This window comes from Anastrepha ludens, chromosome 5 (assembly GCF_028408465.1).
Source record: "Anastrepha ludens isolate Willacy chromosome 5, idAnaLude1.1, whole genome shotgun sequence".
Classification (NCBI taxonomy): Eukaryota; Metazoa; Arthropoda; class Insecta; order Diptera; family Tephritidae; genus Anastrepha; species Anastrepha ludens.
The window spans coordinates 37,709,235-37,736,781 of record NC_071501.1 but is presented as its reverse complement, the minus strand read 5'-3'; the positions used below and the strand labels follow the sequence as shown (position 1 = coordinate 37,736,781).

Here is a 27,547-nt window from a genome sequence, read left to right as displayed (position 1 = left end):
TGTCGTCATCTGACAATCCTTTCTCTTTCGGTCTCATAACTAAGTACAAAAATATTTATTACTTCAATGGCCCAAGGTTGCCCACAGGCAACATTGCAACTTTGAAAATTACTCACCTGGTTAATATTTTTAACTAATCAAATTTAAATTCAGTTTCAGAAAACTAAATCCTTGCTAAAAAACATGGCATATAAACTTTTTAATTTTTTTCATTATTATAAAAGTTAATCACTCACTTTAAAAACTCTTTTGAATTTCACAACAATATTTTCTGCGCTGCACTTGCTGTTTATTCAACATAACTTCGCTAAATGATCTACAACTGATATTTTTTTTGCTCATATTTTGAGTAGATACATAAAAGTACCGTTATCATTTATAACGAACAGACAAAAACAAAACGAACGCTTTCCGTAAGCTGTTAAACTGCCGAAGTTGCTCACAGGCAACATTGGGGTCGAAAGGGTTAACTGCAGACGTAAGTGCCATATATTCGGCCTCAGTGCTGCTGAGTGCTGTTGTTGCCTGTTTCTTCGATTCATATGAAAAAAACGCCACCAACCAGCATAAATGCATAACCCGTATAAGATTTTCGATCGCGACTGTCTCCGCCCCAGTCTGCATCAAAAAAGTATTCGATGTTTTCACCTGTTCGCTGATACCTAAGCTTCTTATCTTATGTTGTATTGGTCTGTGAAATACGCTCAAGTGTTTTTCGACACGCCAGGGAACACCCTTTGGTACAACAAATTTTACGGTCATCAGGTGTTTTCTTATATAGACGGCGGTTACGTAGTTGATACTCAGCTTTTACTGTGCTTTCTAGAGGTGATTTAATAGTGGCATTTAAAATGTTAATATTTAGTCGAATGACAATATGCATGTCCTACTGGAATCGGAGCGTTAGTTTGATTGTAATTACCACTTCTAATTGGATTTTGTTGTATAGGAACATTTGGAATAAACGCTCTCTGCCACTGTGGCGAAAAAATTCGCACTAGCTATTGTTGTCGCAAATATGTGGCGCATCGGTATTTAATCTAGCACTAGGTTGCATATTTACTAACCCATCAATTGTTTTTTCGAGTAATGATATTCCCTGTATCATTGTTGTTTCACGGTCATCTTTACTTTCACTCGCGTCATCGATATTCGTTTGTAAACGCTTTAGTAGATGGTTTTTCGTGCCAGACGTAGGCAAACCAGCTTCTTTGCACTTATTTTAAGTTCTTTAAGTGTTACGTTCGTTTGCGACATTTTGTTTTTCGTTTTGATGGCGCTCTTCGTTTCAGTTATATTATGCGTGTGGAAACACATTGAACAATCCGATGTGGCAACATCAGTAACTCGTAAGGAAGTTCTCACGAATTCCTTTTTGTTTTCTTCTCCAGTTACTCAGTTAGTTTATCGTCTTGTTGTTGTAAAGACTTGGTTATGACATTTTGTGAGACTGGCATAAGGTTTTGGTTATTTGCGTTGCGTTGCACGTCCATTATTTGATTAGCGAGCAGCGAAAGTTGGGTGTTATCTTCCTGGTCCCTTCCCACTAGTGCCATTTGGATTTGTTGCGGGAGTCGCTCTAACCAAATATTGCGAACGAATGCCGGGTCGAGTTTATCTACTCCCAGACGATTTATTTCTGCGAGTAATTCGGATGGGCGTCGGTCGCCCAACTCTTCGCCAGATAACAGCATTTTGAAACGGCGACTCTGTGAGGGTGCAAAATGGTTCACTAGTGCATTTTTTACTCTACTTATCGTTTGTAGCCGGGTTGGTTATCAAATTTTCCACGACGATTAGTGCGTCTTGATCCAAGCGAACGATGACTGTATAGTACTTGGTTTCGTCGGATGTGACTCTGCGTGTTCCCACAATACTCCCCTCCTAAATGAAGTTTTATGTCGGATTTCTTAAAGACTAATTTAATGTTGGCCATTTACGTCTATTGTAAAGAGCCTATTGTCGAGGCGTTTAACTATTTTGTGGGGACCCGAGTATGGCTGGTCGAGTGGCCGTTAACTGCTCTCAGGAATACATGAGGGCAGGTTTCTTTGTCTTTGAAGCAAAATGTCTTCTGCTTATTGTGGTGTGTTATCGGAGTGGGCCTTTTTTTCGCAAGAACTTTTTGAATAATCATTTTTCTTAACTGAAACCAGAGCTTTCAGAACCTTGAATCGATTAACACGCAAAGCAATTTTTATAGTTTGTAAAGTTTGTATATTGATATTATAGCAAATTCATTAACGTTTTCTTTTAATTGAATATATTTGCAAAACATTTCAAAGTTTAATTTTATGTTTATATGTTTTTCTAGAGATTTTAGTAAGAGCGTAGATAATTCATTTAGAATTTTTTTTTTTAAATTTCAACAATTAAATCATTTGGGTGTTCGTTTTCAAAATCGTATGTTTCAATTCGGTTACTAAATATGGAATTAATACATTTTACGTTATTGTTTATAGTATACATACAATTTTTTTATGTATGTTTGTTCTCACATGTGGCCTCCATTCGTTTTCTTTCACTTGAATTTTACACTGCTCACAATAAATTATTTTTTTAGGAATTTGATGTTTCAATTTAGTGTGATTGTCCAAACTCCTTTTACGAGTATACATATGTCTTTTCACAAAAACTACACGGATACATTTTTTTTCTGTAATTTTATGATTTCTATTCAGTGTGGAATTCGAATAATGGAGGAGTATATTTTTCCCCAGGTTCAATATTTTCTATATAAAAGGTGCTGGTATTTATTGTTTCAATTGTTGAGTCTTTTATCGTGTTGTAGGATCTCGGAAGAAACAGTACACTATTCTCTAATTCTAACATTATCTTTTCACCAAATTTCGTGTTTACCCTCGATGCTTTTAATATCTTCAATTTTGTTGCTACTGGTATTTCACGGGCCTTCAATATTGGCTTTTTCACTCTTGCCTGGGAGGCCGATTTTAAATCCTTTTGAGCTTGATTCATAATGAAGAGGATGACTGTAATAGGGGATATTTGATAGGTGGTAATATTGTTTTGCGTTTAAATGAAATTCTTCACTATTTAAAACAACAGCTATTTCCTTTACAATGAATCGATTGTCACATGCTTTAAAGCCTTGTACATCTACTGCCGCAAACATTATGAAAATAAAAACTGTCTTTTAATGGTGGGCTATTTATATGTTCTTAAAACAAAACCACATAATATTTGTTCTCACAGAAAACTTTAGCACGAATTTAAAATTCATATTTATATATATTTACGTATTAAGTTACCGAAATATAATCGAAAAAATAGTTAAGTACTTTAACCGCATACGCACATACACGCGCGCAAGTTATGGTTTCTATAGACTCCCCAGTTATGGTTTCCGTCTATTTTTTGAAACCTCGAGTTGCGGCCATAACCCCTTTTAATATCCTTCCTCTAAATAATAAATACTTTTTATTAAGTTTATGGAAACTTTTATTGCAAATTTAGATTACGGAGTTTCTGCGACTTTTGCCAGTCGCCCTTCGCGGTTCAGCCACAACTGGCTTTTCTTAGATCTTTAGGTCTTAAATATAGCCTTAGTATATACATATTTAGATTGTAAATATGTGTGTTTGTGATGTTACTCAGCACCATCCAAATAGTCTACTTTTTGTTTAGACTTGCAGCAATTGTTTTACTGTGTCCTCTTATTTCACTCAAGTATGTTTTGCATACTTGAGTGTTGACACCAGTATGTTTGTTATCTGCATATACGTATGACTTCACGTCATTCGTATATGCAATGAGCGGATTATACTTAAGCATATACATATTTATGTATATTTATATTTCTAACTCTAAAGTGCTGAGTGGCATTCCTAAGGTTCATTTTACAATCATAAATTTTATTGGAATATGATTGTTTTCTTTTTCACTAATACTCATTTTACAATTAAAATATGGTTCTTTTCTTTTTGATAATTTTATGTGTGGGAGCGGGGCCATTCCACATAACTCCCCCACCGTTAGAGTTAGAACTCTCCTGAGTTCTTTCATTAATAAGTACATTTTGTTTGGGGTTGGTTTCCATTAACATAATTCCCCCTTCATTATAATTCTTTTTATTAACAACTTTTACTTTTATATTCTTCCTTTTCCAATATACAATTATTATAATCAATAAGAGCAATAAACATATTGCTACTGTTACATTCATACCATATGAAACATTTTTATGGTATTTTAATTCTTTAATTTCTTTAATGTTTTCCATATTTTTTTCTTCAATCATTTTAAACTTTAATTCCTGTTCGTAACTTTGGTTTAACATTTTTACTGGGTAGTGGAATTTTTCTGCAAATTCCACTTTATTATTTTCAAACATTTCATTATTTAATTCGATTTTACAATTTGTAAACGTAATCAGGAAATTATTTTTTAATACGATATTTCTATTGTCACAATTTTGTTTTAAGATTGTTTCGTATGCATTGACGATCAATATCGTATCGTCATCAATGTTTAATATTTTAGTTTTATTATTTATTTCAAAAGAACAATCATTTTCAAATATACAATTTCTACTTCGTTTTAGATCTTTCAAGGCAATGTCTTTCTTATAACTTAGATTTATTTCATTAATTGTAATTAAATACTCATTTTCTGTTTTTATTTGTAATTTATTTCTGTTCGGTAATGGAGTGATCATCTTTAGATCAGTTATAACATAACTTCTTGGTATCTTTATTGCTATTACAAGTGATTGATTTTTATATGCTAATACTCCCATTTTTGCCATTTTCAATTTGTAAAAATCTATTTGGAAGTGATCAATTTCTTCCTTAGTTAGAATTCCTGGATGGACCATATTGTATTTAGCCGCAGCAATATTGTGCTGTATATCATTGACCCTACTTTCCAAATATCTCAATTTATTTATCAAATTATTGAATAGGATGTGCTCGTAAAAATTTTTGTTCTGTTCATTCATACTTTTTACAAATTCCTTTATTTCCTCCCTATCTTCATTTATTGTTTTTCTAATCAAATCTATACTATCATTAAAATGATTATTTATTGCTATTTTATAGTGCAGTTTTTAAATTTTTATGTGTAAATGCTTTCCTTCTTTAAAGATCCCTTAATAAGCAACCACCGTAGCCGAATGGGGTGGTGCCATCCGTATCGCGACTGCGCCAGTTATGGTTTCTATAGACTCCCCAGTTATGGTTTCCGTCTATTTTTTGAAACCTCGAGTTGCGGCCATAATCCCTTTTAATATCCTTCCTCTAAATAATAAATACTTTTTATTAAGTTTATGGAAACTTTTATTGCAAATTTAGATTACGGAGTTTCTGCGACTTTTGCCAGTCGCCCTTCGCGGTTCAGCCACAACTGGCTTTTCTTAGATCTTTAGGTCTTAAATATAGCCTTAGTATAATATATACATATTTAGATTGTAAATATGTGTGTTTGTGATGTTACTCAGCACCATCCAAATAGTCTACTTTTTGTTTAGACTTGCAGCAATTGTTTTACTGTGTCCTCTTATTTCACTCAAGTATGTTTTGCATACTTGAGTGTTGACACCAGTATGTTTGTTATCTGCATATACGTATGACTTCACGTCATTCGTATATGCAATGAGCGGATTATACTTAAGCATATACATATTTATGTATATTTATATTTCTAACTCTAAAGTGCTGAGTGGCATTCCTAAGGTTCATTTTACAATCATAAATTTTATTGGAATATGATTGTTTTCTTTTTCACTAATACTCATTTTACAATTAAAATATGGTTCTTTTCTTTTTGATAATTTTATGTGTGGGAGCGGGGCCATTCCACATAACTCGCACGCGCTCACACACCGCAAACTGCAGGCACGTGAGTTATTATCTCGTATCGATAATTTGAGTAAAAGACTATTTTTGGAGCACTAAGATGTGCATTCTTTATTTATAATCTTAGACTGACTCGTTTACATGAATCTTAGAACTATTTATACCATTGATATGCGAACATAGGTCGTTATCTGTTTGCTAGTAGGGATAGGGATAGTGTATTTCTATTGTTATATTGTTTGTCCGTTGTAGTTCGGTAGTGAATCATGTTGAGATAAGTTTTGTTGTTTTGTACATCGTTATCACACAAGGTTAAAGTGCATACGAGTATTGTTGTTTGTCGGTATAGACAATGATGAGTAATCACTGATTATATATGAAGGTTAAAGTGCATACGAGTATTGTTGTTTGTCGGTATAGACAATGACGAGTAATCATTGATTATAAATGTATATATGTATATGACTAACGTCGTTAACTCTCCCCTGCGTTAAAAATGAAATGTCCTCATTTCGAAGGGCTCAGGTTTTGTAGTCGTTGTAACTCGGTTAGATTAGCCAATTCGAAGTCTCTTTGGTGTCTGATGTTTAATTGTAGTTGTCGATATGTATATAATTTTATAATTAAGTACGTGACTAAAGCTAATATAATTATGATTATGGTTAAATATAGAGTAAATTTCCAAGGATGTTCTTCAATTGGTAAAAATAATTTATACATTTCTTGTATATTAGTAAATTTATAATCTGATTCAGAGTTTAAGATTCTCAGTACATTAACTTTTTCGTTCTGATGAGCATGTATTACATTTTTTATTTCTTGATTATGATTAATATATGTTTTATTATCAATAGTTGTGTTGAAATGGAATTGGATTAAATGTGGGCCATTTATCCTAATTCCGTTCCACGTGTGTTCGTTGTCGATAAGTATATTACCATTATCTAATATTTGTAAGGGAAAGTTTTTTTCTTGAATAATATTACAATGGGCTTTTTGTTTCAATAATAAAGGGATAGTACAATTATCATTTGGTTCTTTTTTACAAATATGTGTTCCTACATAGTTTTTGCATTTTGATAAATTGGTGAAATTATTATTACACAAAGCAATCTTATTATAAAGTTGGTATTTTCCGTATTTAAAGGCTAGTGGGGTTACATTGTACATTTTACACTTATTTGTTATTATGGAATATTTATAAATTATAATTATAGCATTATTAGAAGTGCATATGTGGATATCAGAATACTCTAGTATATTTATTATTGGAATATCATATATTTCGCCTTTTATTACCTGCTGTACGTCTTCAAAATTAAGTGTGCCAGAGAAGAAATTTCCTGTTTTTGCAAAGTTAATGGTGTTTGTAATAGTTATTAATTCGTTATATATTTCTGTTAGTACTGACTGATTAAAAATTGATTCTGGATTTAATGTTGCTAAAACTTTTTCATTTTCCTTTGTTGATTATTATTCTCAATAAGCTGGTTCAGTCCTGTTTTAATCTCAACAAGGTCATCGTGATCTGGTGTTCCTGTTACAAATTTTAACGCAGAACCTAAGAAATTAAGGGCACGTTTGGCACGATACTCGGATGGTATTAATTGTGACTTCAGAGTTTCTATTTTATCAATTAGTATATTTTCTTCCTCGTTTCGACTTGGTTCATACTTAGTTCGCACTATTCTTCAATATGGTTCTAATATTATAGATAAATTCGATACGTGATAAAGAAAGGATGAGCTCTCGTAGGTATACACAGTATCTACTTCAGTAAGTACATATTTTTTACCAGTCAAATCTGTTATTTTATCGCAAAATCCGTAAGTAACTATCATTAAAATTAGGAAGCCGATTCGTTGCATGGTGTGCTATTTTTTCGAATGCTGTCTTTATGTATAATTTCCCCCCTCACTGTTAAAATTGTGTCCCCACAATCTTCTTTTACCTTATGTTTATTGTACTTGGTTGCAAGCTTAATACGCCGATCCGTTCGGCTATAAATTATGTCGCCTGGTTTGTATATTATGGCCTGTCTCCCTTTATTGTGATGCCTGAGTAGTTTCTTCTGTTTATCTTCAAGTATGTTCTTGATATCAGGATATTTTTCGCGGTTGTAAAATACGTCCTCGGGTTTATGTCCTGTTGAAGAATGGATTGTTCTATTGTACTGGCGAACTGCGTTGAATAATTCGTCGCCGGGAGCGGTATGATTTTCTGCGGCTAAACTTTGGCAGAGCTCAATTAGAGTACAGTGTATTCGTTCAACTTGGGCGTTTGATGTCGAATGATGTACAGGCGTAACGGAGTGCGTTATTTGTAGCCGGCTGTACAAGAATTTTGCTGGTTGTCTGCATATACTGCCTGGAGTGATCTACGTCCATTGGAATAGGCGTGGGTTGTTGTTGTTGTGGTGGTTGTTGTTGTTGCTGCTGGTAAAAAATTTCTTGGTTGATAGTTGCTCCTCTGTATCCTTATGTTCGGCTTGTACTCCCTCTCTTCTTTATGTGGTTGTGGGTAGTTATGTCGATTCTGGTTCGAATAGTGTTGGCGTTGATTTAGAGGCCTGGACTGCGTCTCAAACTCCTCGTTCACGTTGTCGTGGGAAATGGTACAGGCTGTTGCATATGCTGATTCCAAATTCCCTGGGTTATGGCTGTACAATGTACCGCTGGTATATTTGGAGTTTAACCCAAGAATAAATGTTCTTACTGCCTCCTGATTAGCGTATGTTTTCATTCCTTCGCTATTGTCATCACTAGACATCTCAATTTTCGTTAAGGCTAAGTTAAGGGCCTTAGAAACCTCACTGTGAAATTCTGCAAGAGTTTTTCTTCCTTGTGTAATTTTCTTCAATTCATCAAGAAGCACATATAGTGGGCGTTGGCCCGCATACGTGTAGTACAATCTGTTTATGATTGAATAAAAATTCAATTTGGTGTTGTGGTTCTTAAGGATATTAGCAGCTGGTCCTGTGATTTTCGTTCGCTTTATTCCCAGGGCGCTATAATATTTTGGATCATTCTGGAAGATCTTTATGGCTTCCATGAAGGTCCAGACTTGTGATCTCCATGATCGGTATTGTTCCTTATCTCCGTCAAATTTTGGGAGAGATTTGAATAGCTCAAGGTCGATATCCTTGGGGTTGGTGATGTTTAGTTTTACTTCATCATATAAAACTAATTCTTGCGGAGCATTTTGTTGTTCTCGCGTAGCTATTCTCCCCGTAAAGTCCGTTATTTGTTGCTGCATCTGGTCCCTCAGCATGGTAATTTGGGCAGTTAGTTGGGCCATTTGTTGTTCCATTGTAACTCTACTTAGTCTTCTGAGAGCGTCGTGGGTTTTATGTTTGTCTGCTAACCGGAGCTTCCGTACGGTATCCAGTTTCTTTTAATTTTTTCTAAATTTTTTAGAAACTTTTTTTGTTATTGCTTGTTTATACACTTTTTTCAAATATTTAGTGTTGGGAGTCTTATCCCCCGTGGGATTTTTTCTATCTTTTTTTATTTTTAAAAAATAGATATGGCTTAAATCGGTTGAGCCCCCAGTTATTATCTCGTATCGATAATTTGAGTAAAAGACTATTTTTGGAGCACTAAGATGTGCATTCTTTATTTATAATCTTAGACTGACTAGTTTACATGATATGCGTACATAGGTCGTTATCTGTTTACTAGTAGAGGTTATTATTGTTTGTCTTAGGGATAGTGTATTTCTATTGTTATATTGTTTGTCCGTAGGTCGTTATCTGTTTACTAGTGAAGGTTATTATTGTTTGTCCGTTGTAGTTCGGTAGTGAATCATGTTGAGATAAGTTTGTTGTTTTGTACATCGTTATCACACAAGGTTAAAGTGCATATGAGTATTGTTATTTGTCGGTATAGACAATGATGAGTAATTATTGATTATAAATGTATATATGACTAACGTCGTTAACTCGTGCCAGGCACGCGCCTTTCATAATTGGGGTAGAACTGGTATTACTACCCTACTAAGGATAGCCTCGAAATTGAATGTTCTGTTATAGTTTAACATTATATTCGCTGCGGCACCAGATATTTTCGATTTTACAATAGTAATGGCTTCGAAATATCTACCATATTTGTATTTGTATTTTGACTTATGCTATTCATTAAACGAGTGGCGTCTTCCCGCCAAGGTCTATAATTATTTTTTACTCATCAAATGTAGTGAGTGATTTAAAAATTGGGGGTTTACTACAGGATTTATTGGTTTCTGTTCCAATCTAGCCCTTAATTCACGTTTTCCTGTTGAACCGTCTGTAGGGCTACTTGTAGACTTGCCATTTGTTACATGAGCCGTTCCATATTGATTTGAGCCATTTCTCTGTTGTTCTTCAATTTTCCTTGCCTGTTATAATGTCGTTGTTGTGCTGTTTCACTTTTCACCTTTTTAAACATAAAAGGTTTTCCTTTTTTCTTCTATATAAAGAATTGATTTAATTTTTTGTATTTTTTTTCTTTATGAAAAAAATTTGTTGAATCCTTGCAGCGACAAGGGTATATCGGTCTGCTTCTACAGTAACAAAAACATGTTGCTCCTGGCAGGATCGCCAATTAAAAGTTTTCACTTTTGGTGAGAGAAAAAAATATAATTTTTCAACGCGTATGCGTTTACTTTTATTTAAAATAACCTTAAATATATGAAGACTATGCTCCTTATTTAAGTATATTTTTTATTCTCTTAATAGTCTTAGATCCGCCCATAGAATGACCTTCACCCATCACGTTACGGGTTGAAACATATTTTTTTATAACATTTAATATGTCACAAAATATATTTCGCAAAGTTTGCCTAGAAATTCCTGTGCAAAGTATAATTAATTAATAATTAAAAAATTAATTTTTTTTAACTAAGTGCCAGTTCCGTTACGTATTAAAATGTACCTATACTAATCGTAAGTATGTAACTTGTGCAACATGCAGCCACTGGGTTGCCTTATTTTTTCTTGTGCAGGTATGAGGTAGCCAGGTGTATAGAGGTAAGTCGCAGTAGTAATTTGCAACTATCGAGTTACGCAATGAAATTTATATCAAATTAAAGTTCATTTTATTGCAAATATTATGGTATAGGGTTGACTGCGGAAAACTTATGCAAAGTTCCGGTTGTTGATTTTTAAAAATCTAAATTTTCGTGTGACTGAGTATGTGCGACAGAGAGGTCCGAGATATCTAATGCGATAAAAAAGGACGCAGCATAACAGCTGTGTTCAGCGCGTGTTTCGAATTATAACGAGTGCGCAGGCTCTTTTTACGTGAATTTAAGAAAGATAGCGACAAGCTATAGTATATGTATTATTTCAGAGCAACTGACAATGTTTTTTTTTTCAATTAATTGATAAATAACAAAAATAAAAAATTTCTCAGTCCTTGGGATGTAATTGTTATTTGCTAGTCTGTTATGTCTTAAAAGTATGGAAACCACCTAATATTCCTCGAAAACTTTGCTTTTGTCACCAGGACAATGAGATTCATTAAAATATGCTAATTAAAATTATGAGAAAAACGTGTTTGATTATTTTACTACAGAGAAAATCATACAGAACAGCACATATAAATCAAAACTAGATTTTATTAAAACTTCAGAAAACCAAAAACATAAAAGTAAATCAGAAGTGGGTGGTTTTTCGACGTTTGCGTTTATACTGCGAGTTAATATACTTTCTCTTATCAATCCCCAAATGTAATCTCCCATCATGTTCTCATTGTATTGTCCTTGGTATCGCCGCTCAAACTCCATTATATCCTGATGGAAGCGCTCGCCTTGCTCCTCTGAATATGCTCCCATATTCTCCTTGAATTTTTCAAGATGTGCATCCAGAATATGGAGTTTGAGAGACATCCTGCATCCCATTTTGCCGTAGTTCTCCACCAGACTTTCGACCAGCTCCACGTAGTTTGCGGCTTTGTGATTGCCTAGGAACCCCTATACCACTGACACAAAACTCATCCAAGCAGCTTTCTCAACACGAGTGGCCTTTTTGGGGAATTCCTCACACTCGAAGATTTTCTTTATTTGTGGTCCAACGAAGATACCGGCTGTAACTTTCGCCTCAGAGAGCTTAGGAAACAAGTCTTGTAGGTACTTGAACGCTGAAGAATTTTTGTCGAGAGTAGTGTGTAGTGTGTAGCGTGCACTGTCAATATTCTATTGTCAGTGTTGTCATTGTCTGTCAGGGTTGCATTATATAGTATTCAAATTCAATACAGAGGGTACTCATTAAATATGTCACTTGATAGCTCGGCCCATCCTATTTTGACATCGCCTCGATGTCATCTAAGTTATCGTCGCTTTCTACGTTGTCATCTGTTATATCATCATCATCTATAGTAGGTGGTAATACACACCACGGTTTCATCCGATCAGATGAATAAATGGAACTGAATCGTTTCTGTTTACGCTGCATACCGTGGATATCTTCTATCAAATATCTATCTTTACCGATTACTTTGTTTACGACATATGGACCGCGATATCGTGCATCTAACTTGCGCGATTCACCAGTAGACTGTAGATCATTAAAATTACGACCAAATCATCCACCTTATACTCAGTGGGAGATTTGTGCTTATCGTCGAATCTTTTCTTCCATTTCTCTCGTTGTTGCTGTAATTTACTAAGAGCCTCTGCCCTTCTCTCTGCCATAGGAATTTCAGCAGAGTCTTCAATGACTGCAGCTAAAAGTCGGTTTCGAACATTTCTCTCGTTGTTGCTGTAATTTACTAAGAGCCTCTACCCTTCTCTCTGCCATAGGAATTTCAACAGAGTCTTCAATGACTGCAGCTAAAAGTCGGTTTCGAATTACGTCTCGAATTTTAAAATCAAATATTAAATCGTTTGGACTAAACCCAGTGCTAGAGTTTATTTGTGTATTGACACTGCACTGTAGCGTTTGTAAATATTCGTCCCTCTCTTTAGCATGGGTACCTGAAGTTCGCAGAAAATTCAAAATAGTTTGATTGGCCCTCTCCACCTGGCCATTGGAACGAGGTGTTCTGACAGCAGTTTTTATATGCTGAATGCATGGACGACAACGATTTGTCACTCGGATCGAACGTAGGCAGAATTTGTATAATATCATTCACGTTACCGAAACCATTTGAAATTAAACGATTGTCCCAAATACCATTTTGTGGCAAATACCGCGACGGCGTGAACATATTATTATATACGTATGTCGGCATTGTATTCGTATTGCCACGTACACTATGTATTGTTGTATATTCAGCGTTTTGATTTTCGTTTCGTTCTACATGCCCCATATGAGAAAACGAATATGTATTTGCATTTTCTCTCTCAGCTGCTGATATCGGCGCACCCCAAATATACTTATTCTCGCAACTTGATGACGTTGCAACTGATGGTTCGGCAAATTGAACATGCCGCGGAATTGACGGCGCTGCTTGCGCAAAATTTGAGCCAAACGTGCCTCTGTCGTCGCTTAGCGGCATAGCTGACTGCGTGACATGTACAGGCATGCTTACAGGATCATACATTGCCCTGCTTATCATGTCCTCCTGTACGTTACACTGATGCACTGAGCTCCTAACAGGTGAGGATGTACTTAATGGCATAGCAACACCCTCACTTGCCTCAACACACACTGACTGGACAGTGCTTTCCAATTCGTTCAACCGCCTTTCTACACTTTTATTTAGCGCACTTGTAAATCTTTCTCTTTGTTGGTGCTCATACCATCGCTCGATCAATTTTGCTTTGTTACCTGACGTAGGTAATCCAGCATCGCGCAACTTTTCCCGAAGTTGTATCACATTAAAACCAGCGATTTTGTCCACCTTTTTATTAAGATCACGCACACCCTTTTTAGCAAGATTTTATTTTCCTCAAAGGATTGGATTTTTAATCCCACTTCTTCAAATTGTCAAGAATAGCCGAGATTAATAAATCCACAACACTTTAGGTTCACTGCGTTTTCAGTTGTTTAATAATTATTTATTGAATTAAAACAGATTTGTTACAAATGTACGACTGTCCTCGTTCGCGGTTCGATTCAACTCACACACTACTCTGTCGCTCTCTCTTGTCCGTTTCTATTGTCAGTGTTGTCATTGTCTGTTAATGTTGTATTATATAGTATTCAAATTCTATACAGAGGGTACTCATGAAATATGTCACTTGACATGAGTAAATAAATAAAAAGATGATTTGTATATATATGTTTGGGTTTTACTGTGATTTATTGTTAAGAAACTAAATTTACATTTACCGACACGTGCCCGATTCAAAAAGTAAGAACATTGAAATTGAAGTGAAACAAAATGACAGCTCAAGCCAGTAGCACGGCGTTGCCATAACAAAATTAATATAAATTCAATAGCAAAATTAATATAAATTCAATAATAGTTTGTGGGTACGCCACATATATTTATATATGTATTATTGTATAAAATTAATACATATATCTAATATATATAATTATTTTTTATAAACAAATAAATAATATTAAGTATACTTATCTTGAAATTTTCATGTTGTATTAGGAGAATATATTAAATTAATAATAATGTCTAATGAAATTAATAATAATCTTATATCAAGAGACGGAATTAAATTAAACAAACTAGAAAATCGCAATTTTTTCAAAAAATAAACTTCAATGACACTATGAAAAATGATTTTTAGATTTTGTATTAAAATTTAATTTATCAAAAGTACAAAATTATTTGAATTTAAAAATTTTACATTGCATATAAATTATTCAAAAACCGATTCATCGGAAGAAAAGTGTTGATCTTCAAATTCAGATGATTCGTCATCATTTTCTTCCTCGGTCATTTACATAATATCTTGTACTGTTAAAGATGTTTGGTCTCCAATGAAACCTGTTGGTTTTAGATATTCGTCAACATACCAGCCGCATGTTTCGGGCTGCATTTTTAGACACTGAGGGTCCGTTGCATGAAGCCACATGGAATTACATATATCGTTCGCAAAATTTTTTATTGCAGTGATAGCCAGCAAGGTAGTATAGTATTTGAGTCGAAACTTTTTAATTTTTTAAAAACTTTTCGTTTGCAGTTTTTTATGCCATACATGCTAGCCGTGAATTCTTGAACTGTATCCATTTTTTCATTAATGAAAATATCAGCTTCATCTGTTAATGACGCAAAAACCATTTGGTACTTCTCATTTTTTGAAAATAATTTACCATAAATGGTTTTACTTTTCCTCTATTATAAAATGCTGCCGTGTAATCGCATCCTGTAAACGCATGAAAAGTCGGAAGACTTTGACATAATTTGGATCCCAACTTTTCTGCTAATGCGGTGCAATTAATGCATTCTAGGTGTTGATGTTATATTTTGTCATTGCATTGTCCAAAAAATTCCTGTATCGTCCGCATTATAACCAGTGAGCAAGGTAAGATTTTCCGTTGATATCAATTCATTTAATTATTCTACAAACATTGTGGCACTTACATAGTCTGCTGAAGATTTTTCTCCTTCAGCATTAACTCTTTTTATTCCATGTATATTCTTAAAATTTTGCAACCACCTGTTGGAGTATTCACACTCAGAATCAATGTTTAGTTTTGTGTGGTATATTTTAGCCTTTTCTCTTATCATCAGTCCTGTAATTGGAGTGCCTTTAAAACGCTCTTGTCTGATCCATTCGTAAAGTGCCAAATCTACTTTTGGTTCTTCAGCTGTCTTTAAAGTTTTTCGGTTACGAAATCCAACCACCGAATCACTCTCCGCACAAAACTTTAAAAGCTTGTCTTTGCCTTTTAAAATGTCATAAACGGTCTGCATCCCAACTTCGTATTTTTGAGCTATCATTTTAACACTCACATTATTTTTCAAATGCTCGTTAATTATTTTTACTTTATCTTCAATATTTAAAACGTTTCTTTTTACCACTGGTAACGGTGCCATACTAAATATATTTAGATATAACCACCCGCACTTCTCAAATTTCAAAATTAAACTACAATAATAACTTGTAAATGCTTCTGGCTCATCTTCAAACAAGGGAACTCCCCGTTTTCATGTTAATTATACATATGCACATATTCACCTACAGTGACGTGCTATTAACACAAACACAATTTTCGCTGCCATCACGGATAATAGGAGGTAATCACGGTTAATCGAAGCAAACAATTTGAAAACACTGCAAAGAAAAAACAATAGACTGATCTTTGACCATCACGGTTAATCGGGGTTACCTGTTAACCGGATCACGGATAATCGAGGCCTGACTGTACCTATGTAGATTCTGAATCGTCCTTATTTGTATTTAAAGTAGCTGGGCTTGTGCTGCGCTTGGCTCTTTTCGTTGTCTTATTTATCTTTTTTAACTCGTTTTTGGTTTTATTGGAGATATTTTTCTAGCGTTATAATGGCTTGAATTTCCCTTTCTTGTATGCATATTGGACATGTTTTGTCCAAGGCATTGTGGTTTGTGTTGCTGATACCCTGGTGAATGCAACTGCTGCAGGCAGTGAGGTCGGTGCACTTTTCGTTTATTTCAGGGTCGGTGTGGGAGGCTTTTGCACTGTTTACGCATATTTGAGTGTTATTGCATACTTTTTGTGAATGACCGTATCTTAAGCATTTTGTGCATCGGATGGGAAGTGGGATGTATGGTCTTAGTTTTACGTTCTTGTAGCCGATAAGTAGGTCGTTTGGCAGTGTAGGATGGTCGAACGTAATGATGTGTAAACCCGTTTCGACTAAGTTTTGGTCGATTTTTTTCTTAATTTCTTTACATCACTAACGTTTTGGTGATGAGTTCATCTTTAATTATGTCCTTTGGTATCCTTTTCAACTCTCTTGAAAAAATAACGCCTTTTGTGGTGGTTAGGGTATTGTGTTCCGTGACTTCAACTTTTATGGTGGGTGTAAATGATGTTAGTGTAATTAATTTTGTTGCTTGAACAAGAGTTTTAGTTTTTATTCAAATATTTCCGCTTTTTTCCACAATTCTACTTCACCACCGCACACTGAGTCGTTAACTCTTTTTTATTAGGAAGGGCGATACTTTACTAGCGTTTCTGTATTTTCAATTCTTGATATTACTAGGTACTTGGGTGCATTAGAATTATTTTGCAGTGTTTTGTTTTTGTTGGTTGTGAAAACGAGCTGGTTGGTGGTATGGTGTAAATGATGTTAGTGTAATTAATTGTGTTGCTTGAACATGAGTTTTGGTTTTTATTCAAATACTAGCGGACCCTCTGCCTGCATCGCTAGGCATATCAAAATTAGAAATGAATAATAACACTCGATTTAAATTCACTCTATGTGTATTTATTCTTTTTTTACAATATAAAATTAATGTTAATTTTAAACTTAAACTAACGCAAACCCTTTTCGTAAACTACATTTTTTGTTTTGCCCTGAGTTGTGGTATAAATAAACAGAACTGATGGCTTTCCTACACGTGAGCATGATACATATAATTGTCCGTGGGAGAAGCATGGATATTCTAAGTCAATTCCGCATAATTCTAGCGATTGTCATTGTGCTTTGTTTATTATCATTGCAAATGCAAGACGTATTGGAAATTGCAATCTTTTGAAGTCAAAAGCTAAATCTGGTGGAATCAGCGGAATACGCGGAATCAATTAGTTTTAGTTATATCGTACAAATTCTCTTTGATTTTATTTTGTTCACTTTCACTTCTTAGTATGTAAAATTAATTCTAATTTTAATAAAAAATTCTTAGTGTGTCTTACGTTATTAGTAGGAATATCATTATCCTTTCTGGAACCTCGGGCGGCTAGTGTTTGATTCCACTCCCCTTTTGCTACTCTACTCAGGAGCCTCGTTTCCCGTGGATTGTTTTTTTTTGGTTGGACCAGTAGATGTCTTCTCCTTTTTTTTCGCTGCAGGCTATCCTTGTAGTCCGAGTTACGCGATTTGGAAGTTATGGGTCTCGGTCGGTTGTCCTGCGGTTACGGGTGATTACCTGCGGCGGGCTGCTTTAGGCCGATTTATGCGGAGAAAATATTTTTTATTTTCACACTCGTTTTTTACCGATTGCGGCGGACTACTTTAGGCCGACTTATGCAATTTTACTGGGACGTTTACCGACTGATTCTTTTTGACACTACTGGTCCCTGCTCGGGCGCCAGTTAATAAATTATATATTTATTTTGGTTTTTAAAAAATATTTAAGAGCTTAGCTCTTTATTAATTGAATTATCTTTTTACACTATTACTTAAAATTACAATATCTCTTATAAATAGTCTTATGCTGGTCTTCTACATAATTCTTTATTGATCAGCATTTCAATTATTTGCACATACACCTAATTCTCTTTTTACACGATAGATACGTTCCCAAAGAATTCGTGTAAAAAAAAAATTCGTGTAAAAAGAGAATTAGGTGAAAACAATACTAAAAAATTCTTTTTAGAGTTCACTAAAGAATTTATTTCGTGTTTACACATTTTAATTCTTTAAATATATTATAAGAAATAAATTATACTTTGAAAAAAAGAAAATAATATCTGAAAGTCATTAATATAAAACAAGTAAAAATAATATAAACATAAAAAACTTGTATGCATTGTCGCTTTCTGACAATAAACGCATACGTTTGCGTAAGACTAGAATATCACTGCCATCACTAGAATTATTTTGTTCAACATCTTGTGAAATTGTTTCTGGATTATCATCTCTAGGCTCCTGTGTTGATAAGACTGTACAACATTTTTGAAGTCATCGAATGTGCACTCCGTTTTGACTTCAGTTTCTGAGAGTACTTGTCACAACTAACAAAATTGCACTTGGGTTTTTTTGTATTAGCTCGGATTCCAATTTTATAGTGTTTTGAATATATTTTATCTAAAACTTTATTTTGAGCACTTTCTTCAATGAAAATGTAATTTTTCTCACTTCTATATCGCTTAAACCGATTGCAATTTTATTTTCCTTTCTTCAACATAAATGTAGGTAGAGACTACAAAAAAATCTGTTAAAAAAACTACATCAAATGCCTTAAAAATGAAAAAGTAGAGAGAAGTTAATGTCTATATAATAGTCTAAGCAATCAAAATTTTCTTTTTTCTTTTAAATATTGTAAAAATGATTTGTATCAACAAAAATTAGTGTATTCAAACAGTGTTAATGTGTATCCAGACTACTATTTTAGTGTGAAAACTTTTAAAGAATTTCGAATTAAAAACAATATTTAAGGAATTTAGTCAAATTAAACATTTTTGACGATAGATGTTATCAAATTTTTCATTCGGTTTTACTATTACTATTACTATTAATATACTACTCAACGCTCTTTAATCATCAACAAATATTTACTCTTTAATTTTAAAGTTTCTTATTTCATCTTATAATAAAAAGTTTCCATTTATTTTACTACTATTTTATATTTAAAATTTAAGATGTTACTTTGTGAAAAACACAATGTTAGTCAGCGTCCATTGAAAGCGAAGTGGACCTTCTCGATTTTTTCACTGGTCGTTCACATTGATGGTCTGAATCTGCTTCTTCATCTAAAGTTGATAAAACATTTAAGGGCATATTTCTTTCATCATGTCCTTCAAATCTAGTGTCTTCGGTACCTTTATCTTCATATTGAGATACCTTATGACTCCACCAACACACTTCAGCAAGTAATGCATCCAGTCTTTTTCCTTTGTAGCGTTTTTCCATTGGCATGGTAACTTGATGAAAACGTTCTCCTTGTTCGTCTGATTCAGTAGGCAACTGTTTTAAGAACTCATTGAGGTGATGATGCAGAAAATGTAATTTCAATGTCATGGATGCTTTGATTTCATGAAAATAATGGAGCATTGTTTTCACCAATTCCTGTGCCTTGTCTTGCTGTACACGATTTTTTCCTAAAACTTCCTCGATTACAGCTTTCAGTGCGTTCCAAGCTTTTCGGAAATTGTCTGTCAGCACGTTACTAAATTCTTCGCTTTTCATTAGTTTTCTGATATCTGGACCATTGAGTACACCTGATAAAAATATAAAAATTCATTTATAAAGAAATTATTGAAATGTGAATAGATCACAGAAAAGAATATTTTTTAGAGGCAGTGAAAAAATTTCATTGAAATAGCTAAAGTTTTAACCATTACATGCCTAAAGGACCTTGAAAAACAGGTGATGCATTGAAAAATAAAACTTTGTTTTTTTTGTGGGAAAAGTTTTTTAAACGTGAGTAAATAAGGAAATATATGAAAAATATTCAAAAGAGCAATCATACCGTTTTTAATTTTTTCCTTGCTTAGTTTCGGAAAGATGTTTTTTAGGCATTCAAAGACTTCATCACTATGTTTGACGGCCACTTCGATGAATTTCTTAGCAATTCCCAATTTTATATGGAGTGGTGGCAATAGTATATCATCAATATTTGTTATTAAAGGTTTATTGAATAAATTTAGCCGTTTTTCGTTTTCAGAAGTTCTTTTTATCCAGTGTTTACATTGATATTGATCGATTTTGCTTCGCGAATCCCAATTACAAAGGAAGCAAAAATATTTTGGAAAACCACCCTTAGAAATAACACCTTGCAAAATGTTTACTACTTTTAAGTCACAGCATATTTTCCATTTGTGTTCATTATATTTAATTTTCTCTAATATATCTTTTAGCGTTTCATACGTTTCGTGCATATTTGTACCCAATGCTAATGGAATGGACGGTTTTTTGTTAGTTTCGTGCAACAACACAACCTTTAAACTTGAAACTGAGCCGTCTATGAATAATCGCCAGTCGCCACCGACATACTGCATTCCCAGTTTATTCACTAGACCTACAATATCATTGCAGTAAGTAAATGTATTTTTGCCATCAATGGTATACAAATCCTGAAATTCAACTTGACGTTTCCGATAAGCCGTGGCACTAACATCCTGCTTTGTGAGTTTCCTACTTTTCAAAAATGAGGTCAACATTTCAGAATTCCGTTGTGATAAATCAAGCTTTGCCACAATATAATCCATTTCGTCTTGCGATAAAGGTTTTGGTTGATCATCTTCTAAATTTGGTAACCAATCGGGGTCTTGAAAATTTGATGCATTTGTTAAACTGTTTGTTGTCATCCAAGCAGACAAAGTATCCAGACTTGGAGCTTTAGGGGGTTCGAAATCAGCAGACGGTGACACTGGAAGGGAAGCAGTGAGAGCAGCAATATATTTTTTGTTTCTTAACTTTTTTTATTATTCCCAGCAGAGAAATTGATACACGCATAGCATCTGGATTCTTCATGCCCGTTTGAGTCTTTTACCCAGATTACGGGCTTGGAAAACTGCAACTTTGCTCTTCGTCCATGTAACCAATGTAAAAGATTGCTATAGCAAACATTACATACTGTATTTGGCGTAAAATTTTCACCACTTGTATCAAATTCATCGAAATATTTCGTGTAGGTCAACTTAAATTCTTGGGAAAACAAATTTTTTCGTTCTTTTCCTTCAATTTTAGGCACTATATGACCACACACATAACAGAATTCATTTATTTTCGGGCACTTGTTATTTTCCATTTTCACAATAGAATTTCTTAATAATACTAAGTACTAATACAAGTGCACTAAGTACAGAAAAAAGATGTTAAAAAAAAAAGACGAAAAAAATATCTTAGTCGATGAGTTGCAAATTTTTTCTCTCCTTTCACTAGAGCAGTAAAGAAACCGTTCCGAAAAGCTCTTTTCGTACGTGATGAACACTGTACGTACTGTACTTTATGTAGCAACTACTTATAATAACGAACTCAACTGCTTGGTAACAAAAGCACGGGAAACATTAATGACAAAAGGTTCGAAAATTGTTAATTTCTCGATATTTGTTCAATTTTAAAGCATTAGATACAGCTTCAGCAAACAACTTGTTCGACACTTTGCCTCCTCAAAGAGAAAACATTGTGATGGTGTAAATTTTTGATTTTCCAAAAATAGTTTGAATCAAATCCTTCTTATCTAAAAATAATGTGTACGAAGTTTTAAGCAAATTTGTGTGTGTGTTTGTGTGTGACACTTTTTACTAAACCAAATATTTAGAAAACGATTTCAATGAAATTTTGTCAGAGTTATTGCCCTCAAAAAAATCTAGAAACGAAAACAGGAATTTTAAGAAATACTAAATCAACAAATTGTGAGCAGATTTTTGTCTCAAAAATAATTTTTGTCTTAAAAATAAGTTTTCTATAAATTCTTTATTTATTCTAAAAGAAATTTTAATTAGTAAGTCAAAAAATTAAATTCCTTGAATAGAAACGAATCGATTGATTTATATAAAGTGTATATTTTACCAAGAACTGATAGAGTAAACTACAATTTTTTATTATTTTTGACATTTAAAATTTGATTCTCAAATAATTATCCACTAGTATTTCTTTTATTTTTTACGCACATTTATGCTGAAGACAAGAAAATAACTTCCAATCATTTTACGATATATAGATGTGAGAAGAATTACGTTTTCTTTAAAAGAAAGACTGCTCAAAATCAAGTTTCAGAGGAAATATTCATGACGCAATAAAATTAGAATCCGAGCTAATCTAGAAAAACCCAAATGAGATTTTGCTAGTTTCGATAAGTACTTTCAGAAACTGAAGTCAAAATGGAGTGCACATTTTATGTGTTGCACTGTGTAATTCAGTAGTTTTTAGAAGGAAATCAGTCATTAAAGATTGTGTTTGATTTCGTGATAAACCTTTATAAAGTTCCCTGTAAGATGCCATTAATGATTTCAGTTCACGTTGAAATTTTGCAGCTCGTTCCTCATCAGGATCATGTTGTTGAAAATGATTATCTAATTTTCTGGCAAGATCAAGACCTTCTTTAATTAGAGTTGCATTTAAAATGGGAGGATCTTCTTCGTCATTATCGCTATGTTCTCTGTCTTGATGAGTCTCAAGGGTGAGGTCTATAATTTCATTTTCGCTCAAGCTTTTATCAGCTAATAATTCCTCTATATCGGCAAATGATAGATCATCGAATCCATCTCCACCAATTGTATGTGTCAGCGTTCTGATGTCAGTAAAAACAGCGTTATTATGGATGACAGGATCAGGATCTTTGCTTTTGACACATTCTGGCCAAATATTTTTCCAACATGAGTTCAAGGTTGATGGCTTTAAGTCAGCTAACGCTAACCCAACTTGATTAATGCAGTCCATAATAGAAAATTTTTTCCACATATCAATGACTGTTAAATCCTCATTATGGTCTAGTTTGTCTACCACGTATTGGAATGAACGTTTTATGTAGTACGTTTTAAAAGTAGCAATGATCCCTTGGTCTAGCGGTTGTATTAAGGATGTAGTGTTAGGCGGAAGATAGCAAAATTGCACATTTGGGTGCTCCAAGAGCGGATGGCAAGGTGCATTGTCTAGAATTAAAAGAACTTTAAATTCTAGACATTTTGCATTCCGAATTCTGTTTTCTAACAAATCCCAGACATGTTCAATGGGATTTAGGTCCGGTGATTGTGGGGGAGTATGCAGTTGTTTGCAGTTGTAAAGGAGCCATTCCTTAACTAAATATGACGTGTGCTTGGGGTGGTTATCCTGCTGAAAAAGAAATGTATTTTCATCGAGCCCCAATTGCGTTGCACTTTGCTTAAGGTTGCTGCGTAAAATGCTTAGATATGAATGTTTATCCATAGTAGTTTCAATAAAGACCATTTTACCCACACCAGCTGCCGCCATACACCCCCAAATCATTATGTTACCGCCACCGTGTTTGACAGTCGGTATTAAATTTGTTATCTGCATCTCCTCATTAGGCTTTCTCCATATTTTTGTCGCTCCATCCGGTCCATAAATATTATATTTAGATTCATCGCTAAATAATACGTTATCCCAAAAGGAATCTGGCTTTTCTAAGTGCTCTTTTGCAAAATCCAAACGTTTTTTTTTTATTAATAGGTGATATTAGAGGTTTCCTACGTGGAACTCTTCCATTGTAACCAGCTTTATGAAGTACATTTCTAATGGTCTGAGGATTGACGCTTGTTGCAGTTCCTTGTAGCAATTCATCACGTATTTTTGGAGCAGATTTTTTGGGATCAGCTTTCATGGCATTCAAAATATATCTCTCTTCCCGTTCGGAAATTTTTTTTGGACGACCAGAACGTGTTTTCTTTTGCACATTTCCATTGCTGTTGTGAAAGTTAATAATATTTTGTACGCTAGAATGTGTTTTTCCAACAATTCTTCCAATTTCATGCCATGATTTTTTTTTCAAATACAATTTGATGATCAGTTTTCTTATTTCCATCGATATTTCTTTACCTTTTCCCATTTTGTCCACTTTGAACTAGCGCCTGTATACAAATGTACAAATTATCAATAATAAAATGCTTCAAACCCATTTCTACACTTGTTTGCTAAAACCCAAACAAATTTAAATTCGTTATTTTTACAAAAACAACAACGCAACAATACATATTTGCGTGTTGTACTTAAACTTTTTTTGCGTAATTTTAGCGCTCATTGAGGGTTATTTACGTATGCATCTAAAATGTATAACTGGAACAACAAAAAAAACCGGTTTTCATGGCAACAATGTACTCTTTTAATGATACAAAGATATTGCATGAAGTTTTTTTTAACCCGGCGAGCGTAAGGTTAATATTTATTACATTGAGCGTAAGCTGGGTGTAACAAACCCATATATTGAGCTAGATATTTTAATGTGTTCATAATATTTTTATATGTTTTTATTTACTAGTACAATTATGTAATAACCCAAGAACTGATTGGGAAGGAAAAATAAAGCAAACAAATATTTTTAAATCTTTATTTATGAAATTAACAAAAATATTTTCTTTCATTTAAACAAAGTGTAACACTTAGTATTAATATATAATTTTATAAAAAAAAGAAACTAAAAAAAAACAAAACGAATAGCTTTTACTTCTAGCTTATAAAATTAGGAAACATATGAGATCAAAACTTTTACTATATAGTTATTCAGAGTTCTCGTAATCATCTTCAGTTTGAGCGCAATCTTGACACGTGAAAACAGCATGTTCCATACATAAATAGCGATTGCATTTATAACAAGTGTGTTTAGTCTTGCGATCTTTTTTAGTAGGGCATATTTGACATCTCCTGATAGGCTTAGGAACTTTATTTGGAGGTCGTTGTGAGTGTGAGGGTTCATCCACTTGGTCCAGAATTCGTTTGCGAAGCTCTCGGGGTAAATGCTGATTTTCCTTTCTGTTTTGTAAATGTTCTGAAACCAATCCAATACCCAGGTCTCTAAGAAAATTTCGGCGTGACAAATTGCTACTATTATTGGACTTGTAAACTATTATGCTATTTATACCAGCCATGTTCAAAACTGCATAGAAAATCACCATTGGCCAGCGCTTTGTATTTCGCGAAACATCGTAGTTGGTGCACAGCTCATCTACAACATCAACGCCTCCCTTGGTCTGATTATAAAAAATAATCATTTCTGGTTTTTGTGTGCCATTAGTATCAGCAACAACGCTATCATCGTGATGTAATGTTGACATCAACAAAACAACCTTGTTTTTTTTTGGCACATGGGACAATAAAGATATATCCTTTTGAAATCCAAACACTGTGCTGGGGATCTCTCGGTTACGCGTTTGGAGCATCTGACTTGGAATCTCGGGCTTATTTTTTCGAACAGTGCCTGTGCTTGTCAAACGATGTTCTTTCAATAAGTGTAACATCAACGGATAACTGGTAAACCAGTTATCAAAGGTGACATTGCGATTGGTTTTGGAAATTGGAGCCACAAGTCTGTCCACAACATCATAAGCTTTGTTACTGAGAGCGTAAGGGCCTGTTGGTTGTTTTCCTGGGTAAATTTCAAGATTGATGACGTAAAACGACTTTGCATCAACCAAGGCATATATTTTCAAGCCATATTTGTTTGGCTTATTGGGCATATACTGGCGAAAACTGCAACGGCCTCGAAACGATGGAAGTTGTTCATCTATAGTTGTATACTCAGATGGTGTATAAACAATTTGGCAATTTGCTACGAACTTCTCGAAAAAAGAACGAATGGCAGCCAAATTATCAGTAGCTTTTCTTTCGCTCCGAGTATTCTTATCATCAAACCGTAAACAGTTTTGAATAAATTGAAATCTCTTCAAAGTCATCGTTGTCCTAAAAATCTCAACCCCTGATCCATCACTTATCCACAGATCCTTCAAATTCAGCTTATTTGCTTTGAACTGTCCTGCAAGATACAAGAGACCGATAAAAGCCTTTAATTCTGACGATGACAAGTCTGCCATGATATATTTCTTTACGTGACTATTTTCACAAGCAGTTCTCTTCAGATTTATTTGACTATTTGTATGTAACAATATTTCTTGCAAAATCTCATCAGTAAGAAAGAGTTTCCAACATTCAACAGCTGTCTTTGCATTTTTGCCAATATCTTTTACGCCCTGCCTTTCCCTTATAATGTTTTCTGATCTCGTACGCACGTTAGACCTTTCTGGTACACTAAACCACTTTGTACCATTCTTTCCAGTAAAATATGGTCTGTTATCATTGCTTTCACGTTCTTCAGATCCCTCAGCTTCGTTTTCTTCCTCATTCGGTAATCCTACCTCTTGTTCCGAATCACTTTCAGAGCTTCTTTGGCCAACATTATCAATTTCGAAGTCACTACCAGAATCATCACAAGAATCATCCTGATCAGCTGCTTCGAAAACCCTCAATAATCTTCTTTGGGTTTCTTCGTATGACATATTAATTATTTAGCTGAAAAAAAAAAAATAAAAACTAAAATATAACGAATATAAAACAAAAAGTATTTACTCGAATTTGTAACACGAAGCGTAAGGTGGGTGAAACTTACCCGGCCGCAACTTTGACAACATCTAAACACCTCGCCAGTCGGCGGTCAACTGCGGCATGAAACACAACGAATGCCTACCTCCCCCCGCGCAGCTACTCAGACGCACAACTTATTTTGACGTACGGAATAGAAAATATCAAACGGTTTATTACAGGCTGGGTGAATTTCACCCAACCTTACGCTCGCCGGGTTAACATAACTATGATAATTCTTAGTGTTTGTAAGAAATAACAAGGTGTACTTAAACTTTATTGACTCACTGTATGTGCTGAGCGGCATTCCTAAGGCTCATTTTAAACAAGCATACATTTTCATTAAAATATGCTTGTTTTCTTTTTAATACTTTTATGTGTGGGAGCGGGGCCATTCCACATAACTCGCGCGAACAGGTAGGTTTTTAAGATATTCAAAAATTGTATTGGTAGTACATTTTTTATTTTCCACAACAGGCCAAGTTATAGAGACATCAAGAAATACAGCAGAACAGACTTTTTCTTCAAATGTATTCTCGATGATACGAGTAATTCTGTGAATTTGGTCAATTGTTGAGTGTTGTGTGCGGAATCCAAATTGGTGTGTTGGTATTATTTGTTTATTTCCTACAGTTTTGATAGAATGGGCAGCAGTGATATTGGTCGATATGATGCTACATCGTTTGGAGGCTTTCCTTTGCGTCGCTATCATAAGATCGTCTAAGTAAACTATAACTTCTCCACTTCGAATCATGTCCGCGAAAATTTTGTTAATAAATCTCTGAAATGTTGCGGGCGCATTTTTCAGTCCGAACGGCATCCTCAGGAATTCGTACTGCCCCAAGGGAGTTGTGAAAGAAGTATATTTAATTGAGTCTTTTTCTACAAAAACATGAAAAAACCCGTTTTTTAGATCTAGCTTTGTAAATACCTTTTTGTTTGCCAATCTGT

General features: G+C 34.2%; 1 protein-coding gene across 1 annotated transcript; it reads right to left on the bottom strand.

Annotated features, from left to right (window-relative positions):
- Positions 1-24,741: 24,741 nt before the first annotated feature.
- Positions 24,742-26,514, bottom strand: LOC128864669 (piggyBac transposable element-derived protein 4-like). Its single transcript, XM_054104424.1, has one exon. The coding sequence runs from the start codon at positions 26,512-26,514 to the stop codon at positions 24,742-24,744; it is 1,773 nt and encodes a 590-aa protein (XP_053960399.1).
- Positions 26,515-27,547: the final 1,033 nt, after the last annotated feature.

What these genes read in the sequence shown, in the direction of transcription:
- LOC128864669 (XM_054104424.1), bottom strand. Translation starts at nt 26,514, where the DNA reads ATGTCATACGAAGAAACCCAAAGAAGATTATTGAGGGTTTTCGAAGCA.